The 19,670-nt window shown below is 43.2% G+C and overlaps 1 protein-coding gene across 1 annotated transcript in view; it reads right to left on the reverse strand.

The window, feature by feature from the left end:
* Positions 1-236: 236 nt before the first annotated feature.
* The window catches only part of zp2l1 (zona pellucida glycoprotein 2, like 1), a 57,006-nt gene continuing 37,572 nt past the window's right edge, over positions 237-19,670 (reverse strand). The window contains 8 exon segments of the mRNA XM_052141845.1: positions 237-518; positions 13,254-13,351; positions 13,403-13,575; positions 13,660-13,852; positions 13,924-14,081; positions 14,148-14,248; positions 14,311-14,510; positions 14,578-14,725. Coding sequence (XP_051997805.1) covers positions 237-518; positions 13,254-13,351; positions 13,403-13,575; positions 13,660-13,852; positions 13,924-14,081; positions 14,148-14,248; positions 14,311-14,510; positions 14,578-14,725 — 1,353 coding nt within the window.

Here is a 19,670-nt window from a genome sequence, read left to right on the forward strand (position 1 = left end):
CGTCGTCTGCTACCGGCCTGTCTCCTTTTCAGAGCAGCCTCGGGTACCAACCTCCGCTGTTCTCGTCGCAAATCGCCGACTCCAGCGTCCTTTCCGCTCAAGCTTTTGTCCAACGTTGCGAGCGCACCTGGAGGGGTGTTAGATCAGCTCTCTGCCGTTATAGGGACCAGACTGTGAGGGCTGCTAACAAGCGTAGAACTAAGAGCCCCAGATATTGTCACGGCCAGAAGGTTTGGTTATCCACTCTCAACATTCCCCTTAAGTCTGTCTCTCGTAAATTGACTCCGCACTTCATCGGTCCGTTCTACATCTCGCAGGTTATTAGTTCCGTCGCGGTGCGACTTCTTCTCACCCGCTATCTGCGCCGCGTCCACCCAGTTTTCCACATCTCCTGTGTTAAGCCCGCTCTTCGTGCTCCCACTCGTCCCTCTTCCCTCCCCGTTCGCGTTGAAGGCGCTCCCATCTACAGGGTCCACAAGATTCTGGACATGCGTGCTCGTGGTCGTGGTCATCAGTTTCTGGTTGATTGGGAGGGTTACGGACCCGAGGAGAGAAGTTGGGTCCCCTCTCGGGACGTGTTGGACCGTTCGCTTATCGATGATTTCCTCCGTAGCCGCCAGGTTCCCTCCTCGGAAGCGCCAGGAGGCGCTCGTTGAGGGAGGGGTACTGTCATGTCTTATCTTGGTATGTCTCACTTCTGTTCTTTCCCTCTACTCTGCCGCCCTCTGTTGATCGTTATATGTTACCTTCCCTCTCCTTCCCTCCTCTTCCAGCTGTTTCTCATCTCCCTGTATTCCTCGTTAATCCTCTTCCCACCTGTTCCCTCTCTCCTCTGATTAAGCTCTCTATTTCTCCCCTTGCTCTCGCTGCATTCTTTGTCGGATTCTCACTAAGTGTTACTCTCCGCTTACCCTGTCTGTTGCCCATGGACTTGCTCGGGATCTAAGGAAGCACTTGTTTTGTTCCGTTTTTTATCGCCCTCTCTGCGGGCTGTTTGTTTGTATTCCTCTCAAGGAGAAGACTTTGTGTTTGACATTATTCCCTGAGCTTCATTAAAAGACTCTGTTTTGCTACATCGCTTTTGGGTCCTCACTTACCATCATAACATATTACTGCACAACCAAATTATGAATCTCTGTTAAGTCTCTTAACAGCCTCTTATTTAACCTAACTCAACCAGCCAAATTGTCATAATTCATAGTTTCTGTTTATATATTCATGCCACAGTATAGAAGCTTAATAGTTTTAAAAAAAGCCATTTTGAAAGCTATTAAAGGCATTTGCTACAATAATTTGCTGACAAGATTTCCAGAGTGGCCCACAGGAGCCTTTCTACATTTGATGCAATTACCATAATTTTGTTTTAGGCAAACAACTGTATGTTACTGATATAATGCAAAGAATCTGGTTGCGAAACACCTGACTTTGTGCCTTTTTTGTTGTTAATCATGCTGAAACAGAGGGGAAGCTGTTCCCCAACAATCCAACACTAATGGTTTCATTTTAGTGGTGAGAAATGACTTGATGTTGGGTTGGAGTGATGAGCTGGTGAAAGCAGATTAACATGAACAATTCTACAGACATTTATTTCAAAGATCCAGGAAGAAGACTGGGCATTTTTCCCAATCGTTAGTCTTTTATTGCCAACATATCATTCAATGGCAAGTCATATTCCATCCCACACTCCCACTTCACTAAATTTAACCATCTGTTCAAACCCAGTCTGCTGTTTAACTGAACTTTTGGGAGTTCTAAGAATCATGGTATAAAAAGTTGACTAAATTGAATACCATATCATGATGGGTGAGTTTATTAGAAGTTTTCCTATATAGGCAGTGGCACTCTGCTTACCAGATCAGTTGTTTCTGAGTCAGACAGGATAGATGACCACTCAGCTGGGTCAACTGGAGGAGCTGCTGATCCATGGTGTAAGCTGGAAGTTGCTAAGGGAGTGAATGTGACATCGATCCCAATGACCACAGAAGTAGAAGGACCTATAAAGAAATACATGAATAATTATAATTAGAAATATTAATCTCAGGATATTCTACAGTAAACTGAGCAAATACAAAGGCTGCTGTGCTATTAACTTGCCACATCTGCTGAGGTTGAAACAGACATGGAAGGAACAGTAGGATCAGTGGATGCACGTGCTGGGAAGTGCTCCTCGCCTGCAGAGGATGGACCTGATGAAAGATGAAAATAATAATAATAAAAGCTAGGCATGTTAGATGTCATATTAGAAGGTAATGCAACTGTCTGTCAAAAACAAAGGCATGGTTTTAATATGGTTTATTAATGATGTGGAATTGTTGAAAAATCATCATCAGCTGTAGCAATTGCACTTGGGGCAAGTGGGGCACAACCAAAGTTGGTTATGCCCCACCTCCAAAATATTTCAACAGTGCTCCCAGGGAAGTTTCATAAGAGTACATATTTGACAGAATATTTGACAAAATATGTTATTTTCTCAACACAAATTATTATACACAGCAGCAAGCCATCTGTACTCCAACAACAACTCTTAATCTATAACTAGCTAACTGAGGCATAATGATATTGGAATATAATAGCAAAGACCCCAAAATGGTACACTAATGTAAATAATGTTAAGTTGTTATCAATACAAAGTTTATGGAACAGAAGCTTATTTTATTAAAAAAATATATACACAGGAAAGTTATTTTTACACAGAAGACAAAAACTTTAATCTAAAACTTGCGAAGTAATATGTTGTACTATAATATATTAAGATGTCAAGGCTATTTATGGATGTTTAATCAAACTTTCCTAAAAAAAGAAGATATGCTACATAGGCTATGTTAACTAACTAGCCAGCTAATGTTAGCTCGTAACATAGCCAGCTGCTTAACATACCTTTATCATGCATTTTTTTTTTTCTTCCTCTGTTTTCTTCTTTTTCCTTTTCTTTGCACCAGAGGATATGTCCTTTTTTGCTGTCTGAATGTGCTTGCATCCTGCAGCCCGTTAACAGAATATTGCGTTTAATATTGCGTTTTTGTATAATTACCATTGTCCATTGACAGTATAATCACACACACACACAAAAAATATCAAGCTGTCATTTCATGTGCTCTTGGGGGCCCCCTGGTGGCCACCAGGGCCCTAAGCAGCCGCTTAGTTCGCTTATGCCTTGGGCCGGCTCTGGTTTTGACTGTAAACAGATCGCAATGCCTGCACCCACCCTGCCGCAATGCAAGAACAACATGCTCTTCCCCCAAACACACAAAACAACACTGGTGTGTGTTAGTTTCAGCCAAAGAGCATAAACATGAGAACACACACTGCTTGCTTTGTTTATCAGCCATTCTTTTGCTTCTTTTTTTTTTTAAAGAAAAGAGAAAGGTTTCTGCGCACTGCCTAACAAATTCTAACTCCTAACAGAGGAAAGAAAGTTCTGACAGGTTCATGAAACACACAAACACAGAGTGATCTGAAGACAAAAGATCTGACGGTGCACCTGTGACACATCTATTTATAGCCCTGCCACAGGTGCATCCAATGATTGCATTCTGGTCAATGTTCATTGACGTGTTGCACACATCTTCACAGCTGGTTGCACCTAAAGTTGTTCCCAAAGCGCTTTTCAGCGCAGCATCATAAGTGTAGCTTTTTGGAAGGGAACACTTGTCACAACTTTCGAGCATTGTAATCACATACCTTAGCGTAAAATGTGGTAACACTTTACAAAAAGGTTGTATTAGGTATCATAAACTAACAATGAACAATATATATTGTACAGAATTTATTAATAAAGTTAATAAAAATACAATTGTTCATTGTTAGTTCATAGTGCATTAACTAATGTTAATTTACACAACTTGTGATTTTATAAATGTATTACTATATGTTGAAATTAGCATTAACCATGATGATTTAATAAATGCTGCAAAAGTATTGTTCATTGTTAGTTCATGTTAACTTATGTTGTTAACTACTGCTGGCCATCATGGTAGCCGCAGTGTGCATCTTCATTTTTGCAGTCACATGTAGGTTAATGTATTGTGATTGTCTTTAGGGAGCTCCGATGTTTTCTGTCATACTGATTTCGATTTTTATGCCTGCGCTATAGCTGAGCCTTATAACTTCCAGTTGGGAGGGTTACTTTTAAAATGTATTCCACTACAGATTACATAACACATGCGGTAAAATGTAATTTGTAACATATTTCATTAGATTATTCAAGGTCAGTAACGTATTCTAAATACTTTGGATTTCTTCTTCAACACTGGTTGATTTCACTTGTTTTGACTATAAAAACTCTGCCACTACAGTGAGACAAAATAAACATGTTAAAAATACATTCTCTGACAAACCTAAATATCTTTTGCAGTATTGTTTCTAAAACAAGATCAATTAAATGTTTTGATATTTTTACAGGAAAACACTACAAAAATTATTATCAAGAATGCACTTTTTGCTCTAATTTTCTTGATAATTTGTTTTTGTAAATGTCTAGAAATAGCATTTTAGCTTAGCATAAAGCTGACAATTTAGACAAGGTTTATTTATATTTCTTCTGCTCCAAACTTACTTCAAACATCTCTGTCTGCTCACACATCATAAGAAAGTGTTTCACTGCTTTGCAAAGGCACTTTGGATTGCATCATTAATATGTATAGGTAAATGTTGTCCATCTGAAAGGACTAAATATTAAATTAAACAAATGACAATAAATTGCAAAGTAATCTCCTCAGTAATCAAAATACTTTTTGAATGTAACTGTATTCTAGAAGACATGTTTTCCGTTACTCCCCAACCCTGCAGCTCCATTATTCTACATGCCTGATTTCAAGTCTCAGCTAACCAGAGGAGTAGAAAGGCAATATAAAGAAATACAAAATATAAGACAGACCTGATTGAAAGGCTAGTTGCATTTTCCAACAATTTTTGTTTGAAAAAAATCTTCTGGATTGCCTTCTGTTAATTGCAAGTAATTTCCTCAGTGTACAATATTACACTGTCGGCGCATCACAGAATTAGTTGCAACATAATTAGCGCTTGCAAGCGAACTAATCATTTTTATTGGTTCCAGTTTCAACGACATATTACTGTTCGGGTTAAAATAGATGGGACATGAACTGGCAGCCTCAGCTCCTCTGATGCTCAAAATGGCTAGAGTTTCACTAATAATACAGTTAGGGGTGCCATTAAAATTTTCTAATACCAGGCCTATCTGGGTAAGCCAGTTATTGAAACACATTTACACCTTTGAGCAGATGTGGGATCTTGAATGATAAAGCACATTTTGTAATTTGTCGTATAAATTTAGATAATGGTTTATAAAAATGCAAACCAATATTTACAAAGAAATAATGAGTGACTATTTTAACATTTTATGACTTGAATTCTAAACTGAGCAGAGGCAGTTGTATTTGGGAGACAATGTATGGCTATTAAACAGAAAGTTGGGAAAACATTGCAACATGCATCTACATTTCAAATTGTAAAAACTAGGGCTGTCAATAAAAAAATACTATTTACATGATATGCTAATTCATTACTCAATCACAATGAATCAGTACCTAGAACAATATTTGCAGAAAAAAAAAAAAATGAAGATGATTCATACACATTACATTGTGTCAGGCAAGTAAACAACTGAATAGACAAAGTGGTTTTAAAAGTCCTTATATTGTTTTATCTTTCAATATTTCACTGACCTATGTTAAAATGTGTCAATCTCTGGAAGATTACACAAAATATGCAACAGGCCTAAATACGTATCAGATCACTGTATTTGACCATTGCATTATTTTTTTTTAAATAGCTAAATTAATGTGTTAAACTGACAGCCCTTGTAAAAAATAGATAATTGTTTTGCTCTCTTAACATCCAGGTAAAACATGCAAGAGACATTTCTCTTGAGCCTTTTTCCTAGCATCCATTATTGAAGTAGATCAATTCTTGATATTTTTGTTCTACTGTTAATTCCCAAATGGCTCATACTCAGACAATAAGACTTGTAGTTCCAGCATATGACATATGTCATTTGTGAATGCTGGAGGTGCTGACATACATGCAATCACCCAATTCAATCATAGTGTCTCTCCAATATCTATACACATGACCTAAAACCATGCAATATTTATAGTTCAACAACAGATGATCATGCAGAAATTGCTAGAGTAATGGCTCACTTTATTATCTGTATTTGGCACAGTATTTTTCCAAAAAAAGTATAATCACTTTTCAATTCAGAGAACTGATGTGCTAGAAACAACCGCAAGTCTGTCCCTCACACAGCAAGACATGTCACTGGCAAAAGGAAAAGACCAGGGGATTCCCAGACATGCAAATGGTGTTTGTCAATGAACATCAGCAGCTGCCACCAGCACAACGAGTATAAAAACGTACTACAAACATTTGCTCCCCAGATGCTTTGTAGACAGTTGTGAATGACGTTATGGCACAGAGGATTGATACTGCCTGAATACAGTCACAGGATCACATTAAAAACATCCCAATCTTTTCACAAACTTGTGAGCATCAAATTTGCTTGTGTAATTTCATACCTAGCCATTTGATATTGCAGCACTTGGTGTGAGAGAAAACGAATCGGTTACTAACGTAACCTCGGTTCTCTCTAGATGAAGGAACGAGTATTGCGTAAGCTAGCTTACGCTACGGGAAAAACTCATCTTTTCTGAGATATTGAAGCCAAAATATTATCCTTAATTTTGTATCCATTGTCAACGCAGTGCGGCAGCTGCAGACCTTGAGCGGGCTAGCTAGCGAGCTCATTGGTTGCTCTGCGGCAACTGCTGCAGCCTATAGACGAGCTTGGGCGAACTCGCATCCAATGAGAGGCGTCCGCGCGCTCACTGCATCAAAGCCCGCCAAAAAGGGCGTGACTAGAGTGCATATAAGCGTAGTCCGTAGGCTGGAACCCTGGTCTTCATTGAATGAAGTGAAAAATCGCTCGTGGCGCGAGCACGGCCGGTTACGCAATACTCGTTCCCTCATCTAGAGAGAACCGAGGTTACGTTAGTAACCGATTCGTTCTCTTACGAGAGGTTCTCTCATATTGCGTAAGCTAGCTTACGCTACGGGAACCCTTTGTCAACGCCTTGCGCGGCAATCATCCACTGCATGAGCCCCAGGGAATTAAGGGGGACCCGGGGGAGCCCTTGTGAGTGGGGAATTAATATTTTGGCGGGCCAGTGTGTGTGTAGTACATAAGCACATAGACAGAGCGGCGGTGCCGGTCTGTGTGGACTGTGTCCCATTAATGCAGCTCACCAGGGGAGCTGTAGCGTATTAAACCGCTAGCAGTTTAGCCTGCAGAGCGGGTACTTCCAGATTGTAAAATCTGACAAAGGTGGAGGGGGAAGCCCAGCCCGCTGCCACACATATGTCTGAATGGAAATCCCACTGGACCATGCCCATGAGGAGGCCATGCCTCTAGTGGAGTGAGCCTTAATGCCTAGCAGGCATGGTAGGTCTTTTGACGCGTACGCGGCAGCAATAGCGTCCACTATCCATCTGGACAGTGTCTGTTTCGAGGCGGTGAGACCTTTGGTGCGCCCTCCGAACGAAACGAAAAGCTGCTCGGAGCTTCTGAAAGATGCGGAGCGCGCAGTATACAATCTCAGTGCTCTGACTGGGCAAAGGAGATTGGCGTCGCGTTTGCTATCAGATGCTGGTAGCGCCGACAAGGAAAATGATCTGTGCTCTGAAAGGAGTACCGACCACCTTGGGGACGTAGCCCTGTCTAGGCTTTAAAATGACCTTGGAGTCACTTGGTCCAAACTCAAGACACAGGTCTCCCACCCGTTTAACTGATGATAGGGCAGTTAGAAAAACGGTTTTAAATGAGAGGTGTTTCACATCCACGGATTGAAGCGGTTCGAAAGGGGGGCTTTCATAGCTTCGAGAACTATAGAAAGGTCCCAGATAGGAACCGATGGGGGGCGCGGAGGGTTCATCCTTCTAGCTCCCCTGAGGAAGCGGATGACCAGCTCGTTTTTACCCTGTGACTGGCCGTGCAGAGGTTCATCGAACGCCGCGACGGCCGCCACGTACACTTTGAGCGTGGATGGGGATCTGCCCTTATCCAGCAGCTCTTGTAAAAACACGAGCAGCGGCGACACCCCATATGTCCGTGGGTCCAGGTCTCTGTCGGTGCACCATTTTGAAAACACAGACCATTTTGACGCATAGAGTCTTCTCGTGGAGGGGGCTCTAGCGTGTATGATGGTGTTTATTACTCCTTCTGGCAAAGCGACGGGTAGTCGTTGATCACCCACGCGTGTAGCGACCAGCGCTCTGGGTGGGGATGCCAGATCGTTCCGCGAGCTTGCGAGAGGAGATCTGCTCTCACTGGGATGGGCCACGGCGCTGTCAGTGACAGCTGCGTAAGCCCGGGAACCATGTTTGATTCTCCCAGCGGGGCTATGAGGAGCACCGAGTGGCGCGTTTCCCTGATCCTCTGCATTACCTGTGGCAATAGCGAGACGGGAGGGAAGGCGTAAAGCAGGCGGTTGGGCCAGTCCTGGGCCAGCTGCGTCCTCGCTGTTCGAGAAAAATATTGGGCAGTGAGAGTTCTCTTCTGACGCAAAGAGGTCTATCTCTGCTCTGCCGAATATGCGCCATAACGTCTGGACTGTTTGAGCGTGCAGGGACCATTCCCCTGGGGAATATTGTCTCTGGACAGTCTGTCTGGGCCGTCGTTCAGGTGGCCTGGCACGTGCGTCGCCCTCAGCGAGCGCAGGTGGCGCTGGGACCAACTCAGTATGCGTTTCGTCAGATGGAAGAGGTTCCTGGATCTGACACCGCCCTGATGGTTTAGATAGGATACCACAGACCTGTTGTCCGAGCGGACCAGGACGTGGTGACCCTGAATGATCGGGAGGAAGCGCACGAGCGCGTACTCGACCGCTATCATTTCCAGACAATTTATGTGAAGGAGCTTTTCCTGAACTGACCATAGGCCAAAAACCGGAGCCCTCGCAGACCGCACCCCAACCCGTGTTGGACGCATCTGTCGAGATGACTTTTCGGCGAGATACAGCTCCCATCATCACTCCCCGCTGATACCACTCGGCCACTGTCCAGGGCTGCAGAGCTGAAATACAGGTCTGAGTCACTCTGATTGGCTGGCGGCCTGTGGCCCAAGCCCGGCGAGACGCGCGGGTGTTTAGCCAATGCTGAAGCGGGCGCATGCGCAGTAAACCCAGTTGAAGTACTGCTGCGGCTGAGGCCATGTAGCCTAGCACTCTCTGAAACCTCTTCAGAGGTGTGAGGCTGTTCATCTGAAATGACGCGGCTAGTCGCTGCACACGGCGCGCGGCTGTGTAGATAAGCGAGCCGTCATTGCCACTGAGTCTAGTTCTATTCCAAGGAAGGAAATTGTCTGACTGGGCTGTAGTGAGCTCTTGGTCCAATTGACTGCAAGGCCCAAACTGTTCAGATGACTGAGGAGAACTGTCCTGTGAGACAGAAGCTCCGTATGTGATTGTGCCAAAATCAGCCAATCGTCCAAATAGTTCAGAATTCGCAAACCCTGACTCCGCAGGTGTGCGAGCGCCAGCGTCCATGCACTTCGTGAAAGTACGGGGTGCTAAGGACAGGCCGAACGGAAGGACGGTGTATTGATAAACCTGGCCGTCGAGGCGAATCTCAAGAATGGCCTGTGACAGGGATCTATCTGAATCTGAAAGTATGCATCTTTCAGATCGAGAGAAATAAACCAGTCCCCTGGCGCACATGCGCGAGGAGTTTGCTGGTTGTAAGCATTTTGAACGGTCTTTTGCAAGCGCTTTGTTCAAAACCCTGAGATCTAATATTGGTCTGAGGCCGCCGTCTTTCTTGGGGACAAGAAAATAACGGCTGTAAAACCCCGACTCAGCTCAGGGAGGCGGCACTCTCTCTATGGCCCTTTTGCACAGAAGGTTTGCTATTTCTGAACGAAGCATGCACGCTGCTTCCGTGTTCACAGTAGTTTCGAGCCGTGCTCTGAAGCGAGGAGGGCGGCGATCGAACTGTAGTAAATAGCCCTGTTTTATTGTGCTTAACACCCATTCGGATATCCCTGGGATATCCTCCCACGCTTTGAAGCGTAATGTTAGAGGGTGAGTGGCCAAATCGCTCTGATTGCCGCACACAGCGCGCTGAACAGAATGTGTGAGCGCGCTTACTGTGCTTATGCTGGACTGCTCGCAGACAGCATGGACAGGCTGTTCTGTGAGTGACTTCCCCGATTGAGGTGAATGGGGAAAGAGTCACGTCTGTTAAGTGATACGCAAGCATAGTCACGGGCACGGGACTTACATACAGAGAAGTGTTTGCTGGCCGTGTGACAGAGCGGCAGAGTATGGGCGTGCGCACGTATTCGTGAGCGCATTTATTGACTCTAACACTCGAGTGGTTCGTAACCGCTTTTGAGTGTGCTCTGATGGGGACATGGAACGTGTAATGCTTGTGTGTAGAGGTGAACACAGGATTGTGGGCACATTTTCTACACATAAGACATGTTTGCTCTCTGGTATGGACACGGGATGTGTAATGTTTGTATGTAGAGGTGAACACTGGGTTGTGGGCACATTTTCTACACATATGGCATGCTTGCTCTTTACCAGATTTATTTGGGTCGCCGTGAAAACGGCGTTTGAGCGCAGGCAAGCGGGCGTTAACACCGGCTTGTTGGCTGCTGAATCTACCACTGTAGTAGCCTGAAGGAAGGGGACTGACAGGGGCTAAGCTTTGACGGTGGTCCGGCCGCAGCGGGACTGATCCGTCGCTTTGTCAACAAAGCTAGGAGGACTTCGGTTGTTCAGGTTTCAGCGCAATTCTAGTCCGAGGCCCGCTGGGGCGGCGGTCTACGGCGGCTGTCTGAGCCTGATCGAGGGCGGCCGCTCTGTCGACGCTGAGAAGTCTGGCTTTGTTGAGCTGGGCGCTGTGAAGAGGCTCGTGCAGGAGGCTCACGTGGGCGGCCTGCAGAGGAGCTAGCGCGACGAGGCAGAAAGAGATTCATGGCTTGTGTGGCTTTTTGGACCTCTGAAAACCGGTCAATGATACCACTCACCGCGGAGCCGAAGAGACCAGATGGAGAGAGCGGTGCGTTGAGGAACGTAGAGCGCCCTGCTTCTCCCATGTCGGCTAGCGTTAGCCACAGATGTCTCTCGGTCACAGTCAGCGCGGCCATGCACTTCCCTATAGCTTGGGCTGCAGCTTTGGTAGCACGGAGGGCGAGGTCTGTAGCACTCCGTATGTCTGCAACTGCCTCTGTATGCCTGCTTTCCTCATCCCACTCCCGCAGAAGGTCCGCTTGGAGGATCTGTAGGACGGCCATAGAGTGAAGAGCAGATGCAGCTTGGCCAACACAGGCGGAAGTTGTTCTGCAGGCATTAGACGGGAGCACTGGTTTAGACCGCCATCTCGCGGAGGGCGGGCAAAAGGTGTGCTGCTACCGCATCCTCGACCTGAGGGATGGAAGCATAGCCTTTCTCAGTGGCGCCGTCCACCGATGTTAGTTCCCCTTCGACTCCGGCGCAGGTCCTGCTGGATTGCTGGGCCGAGGAGGAGGCATGTGAGCCTGACCGCTCCTCGCTGTCCGAAGCCATGATGGAACAGCCCTTATCCTCCGCTTCTTCGTCCGAGATGGCAGCAGAGCAGCCGCTCGGCAGCAACTGCGCGTCCCGGGTGGGCGGGGAGGGTGAAGGCGATGCTCGAGGGATGGGCTCCGGCGAGGCAATCGCTTCTACCACTGTTTCCGGCAGCCTTTGAGAGCGGCGCTTTTTTCTGCGCGGCTGAACGGAAGGCGGCGCGGCGGCTTCGGTCCTGAGCGCTTCGAGTCGAGCCCGCAGGGTCGACATCGGCAGCTCCTCGCAGAGATCGCATCCGCCTTCGGCGAGGGCGAGCTCTGCATGCCCCAATCCCAGGCAGAGAGCGCAGATGATGTGGCAGTCTCCGGTGCTGAGAGGAGCGCGCAGGTGGAGCGAGGCATCTTAAAAAAGACGCTCGTACTCTTTTGTGAAGTTCTTTAAGAACTAGCTTGCTTTTAAAAAGGATACGTCGCCGGATGGCGTAGCTCGCAGGACGGCTGAAGGTGGCGAAGACGGCCGGCTTCTTCGAGCTCTGTCCACGCTTGCTTGATGCCCCTTGAACGGCGACGCGGCTTCCAGTTCAGTGATGCGAAGAGCTTCGCTGAAGAGATGAAAATCAGGGTTCCAGCCTACGAACTACGCTTATATGCACTCTAGTCACGCCCTTTTTGGCGGGCTTTGATGCAGTGAGCGCGCGGACGCCTCTCATTGGATGCGAGTTCGCCCAAGCTCGTCTATAGGCTGCAGCAGTTGCCGCAGAGCAACCAATGAGCTCGCTAGCTAGCCTGCTCAAGGTCTGCAGCTGCCGCACTGCGTTGACAATGGATACAAAATTAAGGATAATTTTTTGGCTTCAATATCTCAGAAAAGATGAATCTTTCCCGTAGCGTAAGCTAGCTTACGCAATACGAGAGAACCTCTCGTAAGAGAACTGATTGTATACTGGTCCTTTGTTTTAGCACCACTGGATACAAAAACTTAAGCTCATGGATGTTAACCTGATGGCAGAAATGATGCCCAATAACCCAAATATCTGAAGCACTACACAGTGTTTAAAAAAAAAAAAAAAACCCCACACACACCTTCATCATGGTATGGTAACTGGAAAGATGCAGATGATCGCTTTAACAGGCACAATTAAAAGCATAGCAATTGCAGTGGGTCCATGTACAACTTTTGCTTAATTCTCTCATAACAGCTTTATTCAAGACAGAGTCATTAACTTCTTGGAAGAGTTAAATTTTTGGTCCATGGAGGAAAAGGGTTGCTTCTTGCAGAATCATCTAGTATAACCCATTGCAGGGGACAGTAAGGCAAACTGGATTTGTTCAATTTATTATTGAAAGGGGAATGACAAGTTATTGTGCACACCACGAGACCAAAACAAGACAAATTTTCCTTTGGGGGTCAATTACAGTGGTTCATACCAACCAGGCAAACTAGAAACTGAAATTCCACAGCTGACGTCCAGGCATTGTACAAAATAACCACAAATCACCCAAATATATTATACACTTTATTTTAATGCAAAAATGACAAAGCTTAAGAACAGAGGATAATTTTTCCACTAGAGACAAGAATATGGGCACCCTCCTCTCCTGTCCCAGCGCCTCTCCCTGTAGAGAGAAACATTAAAAGAAAGGTCTCAAGATGTCACAAGTATTTTGTAACAAAGTTACAAAATACTTGTATTTTTGCAACAGAATCACTCCTTCTGTTGCAACTCTGAACACAGGAGTCTACTGTAGTTGGAGTGCAAACTGATGTACTGCAGTGAATAAAACCTAAGAAAAAGGGTTTAGATGCATGCAAACAAACAGGATACAAGATAGCACAGAGCTTCAGAAGTGTAAATTTCACCATCTGCATCTTTGGAGCCATAGTTGCAGAGTCCACAAATGTGAACATCTTGATAGTGAACCGTTTGTAATGGGTTGGAAACTGCAGACCTGAAGACTGATCCACTGAAATAAAGTTGGTCAGGTAGCGGTCATCCTGGTAAGGACATCTGCACAACAGTAAATTGTTAAACAAACAAGGTACTCTGCATTAACAGATGGGTGAAGAATACTGGAGTCACATTAGCAGTTACCCATTCACAAGAAGATCCCACTGGGGCAGGCTCACAGGGTCAGGTTTAGAAGTTGCCCAACAGCGACCCAGAGTAAGTACAATTTTGGGGTCAGTCCTCTCTAGAATGTGCACTTCTACATAGACTGGCTCCCGCAGGACTTTGGTCACCGGATACTCAGCATCACTGTAGTATGTGGAGTATGCCTGATCTTCTGTACAAGTTGGATAAATTCAGGTCTAGCCCAGTAACAAAGGACTGCATGATGAATGGAAGATGCATTACCTTCCACACATCCCTTTGCAAAACATTGCCCATTAGCCAGTCTAAGCTCCACTCTCAGGGGGCCTAGAGCAGCAACAGGAGGTGGTGGAGGAACTGTGTTGACTTCAACAACCAGTGCTTCAATACTACTCCCAGAATATCTACACTGGAAGAGGAGCCTAAAAAGGAAGGTTTAAAAGTTAGCAGAAGATCAGAACCAAAAACATTTTTTAAAAAGGCAATACTCACTCTAATGACTATCTCTTGTGATTGCACCAAGTGGACCAACACCTACTTCAAAGGAAGAAGTAATTCTGTTCTCATAAACTAGATAGTCAGAATCCATCTGCAAGGAGATAAAATTAGCTTTGGACAAGCATATTGCACTTTAAAATCTCACATACCAACCATCATTGTGGTGCCACAAGCAGTGACAGGGAACTGGTAAATGGCAAAAGCTGTAGTTGTGCCAACAGGACCACAAGGAGGATCACGTCCACCCTAATAGAGTCTAGACTTGGTAAGTCTAAATAAGTTTAGACTTGGAAGAGTTGAATCTCTTAGCACCACAATTACAAATTGCCCATGTCTTGTACACTGGACAGTCACTATTAAGATGAAGCAAGTTAGTGTCCCATCTACATTTACTGCCAGGGAATAACATTAAGGACTCACCTGCTTTCCCATAGTAGCACTGCTGTCCATCAAAACAACAGTTTATAGCTTCACAATTTGCAGGAGTAATTGTAGGCTCTCCACACTGCACCTTTTCATAATCTTCTACATTACACTTCTGAACTGGGTCTGCCTGAGGTGGCAGCTGCTTAGCCCCAGAATTGAAAAAAACTTGAGATTGCTCCCCAAGCCATTGCAAAGCTAACTAACTTTGGGCCAATACTCTTTCAGCACAAAAGCTACTGGAGGTACAAAATACTATAACTACCAAGCAACTCAAAAGTGCTGCCATTGCTCCCCAACTTGAACACAACTGTTTAGCACCCTCAAACAGCTACATTTAAAGGTTGATAATTAGTCATTTTGAAGGGACGATCATCTCCTCCTCTGTTTACCACCAATTAGCACCCAGCCCTGATCCATTAAGGTCTTACATTTTCAGCTGATCTCTTCAGGTGTGACATCACAGAAGTTCACTTATAATGAAACTTAATTGCTTAATTCTCCAATTGTGTGCTAATTTAATAACTCAAATTATCATATATAGTTATTTATATATTCTCTTGCAATACTGTGATCTGTAAACATAGCTTAGCCTAGTGAAGTTAGCTTTTGCTCCTCTCTCAAAAGGTTATTGCCAACTTTCTTTGCTTTGTTTTGATTTCAGTAAGGCCTAGTTTTCATATTTGTCCCTTATTATTTGGATATAATATTTGATTTAATATGCTGTCTGAATGTGCTACAGAAACTGACACTTTGTTTAGCAGGAAATTTAGGGGATGTTTACACAACTACGTTTTCAACTAAAAACAGAAAACATTTTATGAGTTTTGGCTGTTTGTTTACAAGACAACAGCATTTTGGGGCCTGAAAACGCAAACTTTTGAAAACGGGTTTCAAAGTGCCAGTTTTTTAAACAATGCTGTTATCGTCTCTGTGTGAACATACAAAAACATGAATTTGTGAAAACGATGACGTCATGCCCATGCGTATTACATGTTCAGTCTATAGGCATGAACTTCGAGAACTTCGTCCTTGCCTCCAGATCGAACAGACCAACATGAGATCAACAGTTAGAATCCTTAAAAAGGTGGTGTGCTTTATAGTCCAGGGTCACTTGTAGTAATAAAGCAAACTCTTCGTCCATCCAGACAAAATTGCTTGATGCTTTCGCCATCTTCATTGTTTGTATTCATCGCTCTGTGGAAGAACACTAATGTGCGCAGGCGCGTAGTGTTTCTTTACAAAGTGACATCACCAACTACTGGCCTGGCATGCACAATACAGCATTTTTTGTAGTTTTCGAGGATCCGTGTGAACGGGGACTGTTTTGACATCGTTGTTATCTGTTTGCGAAACTTTTCAAAAACGCAAAGGAAAACATTTCCGTTTTTAGTACATCGTTGTCATGTAAATGTACCCTTAGTGTTATTTGCACTTACAAAGACTGCTTAATGTGAAGATGGACTCAGCCAATGTATTTGACCATCTGATCCCTTACAGTACACACCCTCTCTCCAAAACCTTGTCCTATAAAGACATTTCAAAATTAAACATTGAAAAGGCAAAGAAGTTCTCTAATTGTCTAAATATTCTGATTAGCTTATTAGTTAAAGTGTCTTCTGACTCTATATTGCTGTTTAACGATTCTAGGGCTGTCTCAAAGACAGGTGTGACTTCTATTTTAGTCAGCTTGTAGGGACATATTATGCATGGTATTCCAAAATAACATTTACAGCACATTTAAGAGGACTATATGATGCGTGGCTAAATCAAGAATACAAAGTACAATTAATGCATTAACAATCATTATCACCTGCATTAATACAATTTCACCCTAATAATATTTCACCTATGTCTCACTTTTACAAAATATAACATTAGCAACAGCAGAACTCAGAGGGCATAAATTTAAATTGTTCTGTGGTTGATTCAGTTACTTTACTCGCACTATGCAAAGTAATGTTCAAAAATCTTAAGCACTACTGCATGGTTGACCTGTAGGCCATGTAAAAAAATTGCATTTGTGATTCATTTGTCTTACACTTTGTCAAACATATTTTAAATTGCTAACTTTCTCTGGCTTCAACCTAATTCAAATCTGACCTCCCATAATCATAAGAACAAAAAGGCAATATGGTAGTGTCATTCACACATTCCATTGCACAGCAGGTAAAACAGAAAGGAGAACAGGCAATAAAGGAATGCAAGAGGAGGTCTGAACTTATAAACCTGTATATGAACAGTGTGCTTAAATTTGAGAAAGTCTTGCATCAATTAAACAAGTGAAATGAGAAGCATAATGTATAAGTGTCTCTCCACAGGGTGGATGTGGCTCAAATTCGATTTTTGCCTACTTGCAACATTACCTTTCTTAGAGGAAAAAATTAACTCTTGGAGCCCAACATAGAGAGAACATACAGCAGAAGTACTGTAACCAATATTTGGTGATATGCTTCATTTTAAACAACACATGAGGGATTGTATCACAATTGAACAGTATTAGCAAATAAACTTTATAATGAGTGCTGGTTCATCATTTTATTCGATAGATTGTCTTGCAAATTATATTTTTCCTTTATGCATGTACGGTGATTAATTTGAAGTTCTTGTTTTTGTAAATGTGTAAATGCAAGTCTGTACAGTGTGGCGGTCTCTATATATACTAATGAAAGATCTACATGCAAACAGTCAAAACAAAGATTGCTTCTATGCAAAATCCCTTTGTGGTTATTCTGCGATGTCCTCCAAGTGGTTTTTATGGTGTATGGCTGAGAATTGAGACAATCTTATTCACAAACTTTACATTTCTCTGTGCATTTATCGGTTTTTGCTTAAAAGCAAAGCAGAGACGTATTCAAGGCTTATCAGTCCAAAGCCTAAAGGATTTGTTGGAATTCAGAAGTATGGTCTATAATGTGAACCAGGGACTATAATGTAAATCTACAGTGCAACTATTTCAGTAGTACATAGTAGTAGCGTAGATGTGATAGTAGTTCAGTTTTAATTTAGCTTGCAAGGGGACCTAGTTCAAATCCCCTAATGTGAATGTATCACATTCCTTCTTGATTATCCTTGTCTCACTAACAGAGATGGATGTTCTTTAGCATATTAATATAATCAATATACAATTAATATGACATATGATGTACATATAATCAGAATCTGTAGATTTGTGAAGGGCATTGCTTCAGTCTAAAAATAAACAAACCAACAACCACAGCTGTCTATCCGCCAAGAGCAATGTCTGCTTGATGTTCGAATGGGTGCTTGCTGATTTACGTGTTTGGTAATGACATTATTGGGGCTCTACATAGTCCTCCTTTTTCTCTGTGCCTGTGTGGTTTTGCAATTTCACAGGCGATGACTTTAAAAAAACATACACAATATGTTAACCTATCTAAAATGTCATATTTCCTCAAAAGTGCTCACACAGCTATTCATTTAAATGGAAATGGAGTGAACTTTGAAACGTACAACCTATGCTTTCCCTACTAATTTGAGGGCATTTCACCTCAACAGGGACTGATGAAGTTAGTTGAATGGGGCTAAAAATAGCATAAATACATCTGGTCAAAATTTAGACTGGTAAACAAACCTGTCAGTTGTACATGAAATCTTTTTACCAAAATCAGCTGATGTATTCTTACTGTAAAACTCCTGTGCATATTCCTGAGCAGAATATACGTGTCTGACACTGTAATCATGCATACAGTGGTTATTAAGGGCGTTGTACCTGTATGGTCAGATGTAGATGTACACCCAGTGAGTGGACATTTTACAAACACATACAGTAAACCACATTCGCATGCCTTTGTGGTTATTCTCCGATGTCCTCCAAGTGGTTTGGCTGAGAATCTAGACAATCTTATTCACACACTTTACATTTCCCAGTGCATTTGTCAGTTTTTGCTTAAAAGAAAAGGAGAGACGTATCCAAGGGTTATCAGCCCTGAGCCTGAAGGATTTGTTTAGATAGCTTAGTAGAGCCCATGTTTAAATATGAGTAGTGTAGTTTTGTCTCTCGCTACAGAGATTATTTAAAAGAGATGGGCCACTTTTATTCAAATGAATGTGAGAAATTGGAACGCTCAACCAAGGAGCTCTGAGCACCCAACAGTCAATGGATGTAGAAAGGAAGTCCCGCCTAACTGTTAAAAGAGAAAATCACCTTTTAGATACAGACATCACCTGTCAATCAACTCTAGAATGTGCATGGGCATTATCTATACATGCCGGGAAAATTGCGTTTTTGCATAATATGAGGATAAGAATCATAATTTATGACTCCAGTATTGTCAGACTTTATTGCTGATTTGAAATATGTTCTTTGATTGCAATCTTGTCCAACCATTTTTGAGATTTTGTTTTTCTCCATTCAAGTAGATTGGCTTGAATGGAAATGTGGACTGACTTGCTAGAAAGACTTTGCTACAAATGAGCCAAGAGAGAGAGAGTTTGTCTCCTGAGAGGACAGAGAACTATCACTAATATATCACCCATAGGAGTTCTGAACACTGTGTATAATCAAACTCAGTTTCACTGCCATGCAGATGCATTATTCAGGGACAGTGGTAAATTTGTTCCCATTGAGTTAGTTTCTTTTCCTTCACAAACAGTCTGTTTAGAAAACCTAATAACCTGCCACTCCATATTGCCTATGTAGGCAGCTGACTTCTATGTCCAAACTAATACATTTTCAGTTGAAAAACAACATAAGTGACTACTGTACAGTCATTTGAAATGCAGAAAATGCCATTCTCAATCAGTGCTCCACACGGGAGACAACTCACAACTGATTCCAATAGAGTTAGCTTTATCATGTTGCTAAGCTAACAATAAGTCTGCACAGAGCGGGTGTAACTGTAGCCATCTGGTATGTGATATGCCTTAGGTGATGCAATAGAAACTGAAGCTAGAGGCTGTGGCTTTTATAGCCTCCTTTCTAGCACATCCGAATCCCATCCTGGGGATCACCTATTCATATCCTGCCATATATCCCTCTCTGAGAAAGATATATGGAATGCTGCTTTACTGATTCTGCCTCCCTTTATTGTAAGATGCAATAGCCAATAATTAAGTTCCAATTTATT

This window comes from Xyrauchen texanus, chromosome 14, assembly GCF_025860055.1.
Source record: "Xyrauchen texanus isolate HMW12.3.18 chromosome 14, RBS_HiC_50CHRs, whole genome shotgun sequence".
Taxonomy (NCBI): Eukaryota; Metazoa; Chordata; class Actinopteri; order Cypriniformes; family Catostomidae; genus Xyrauchen; species Xyrauchen texanus.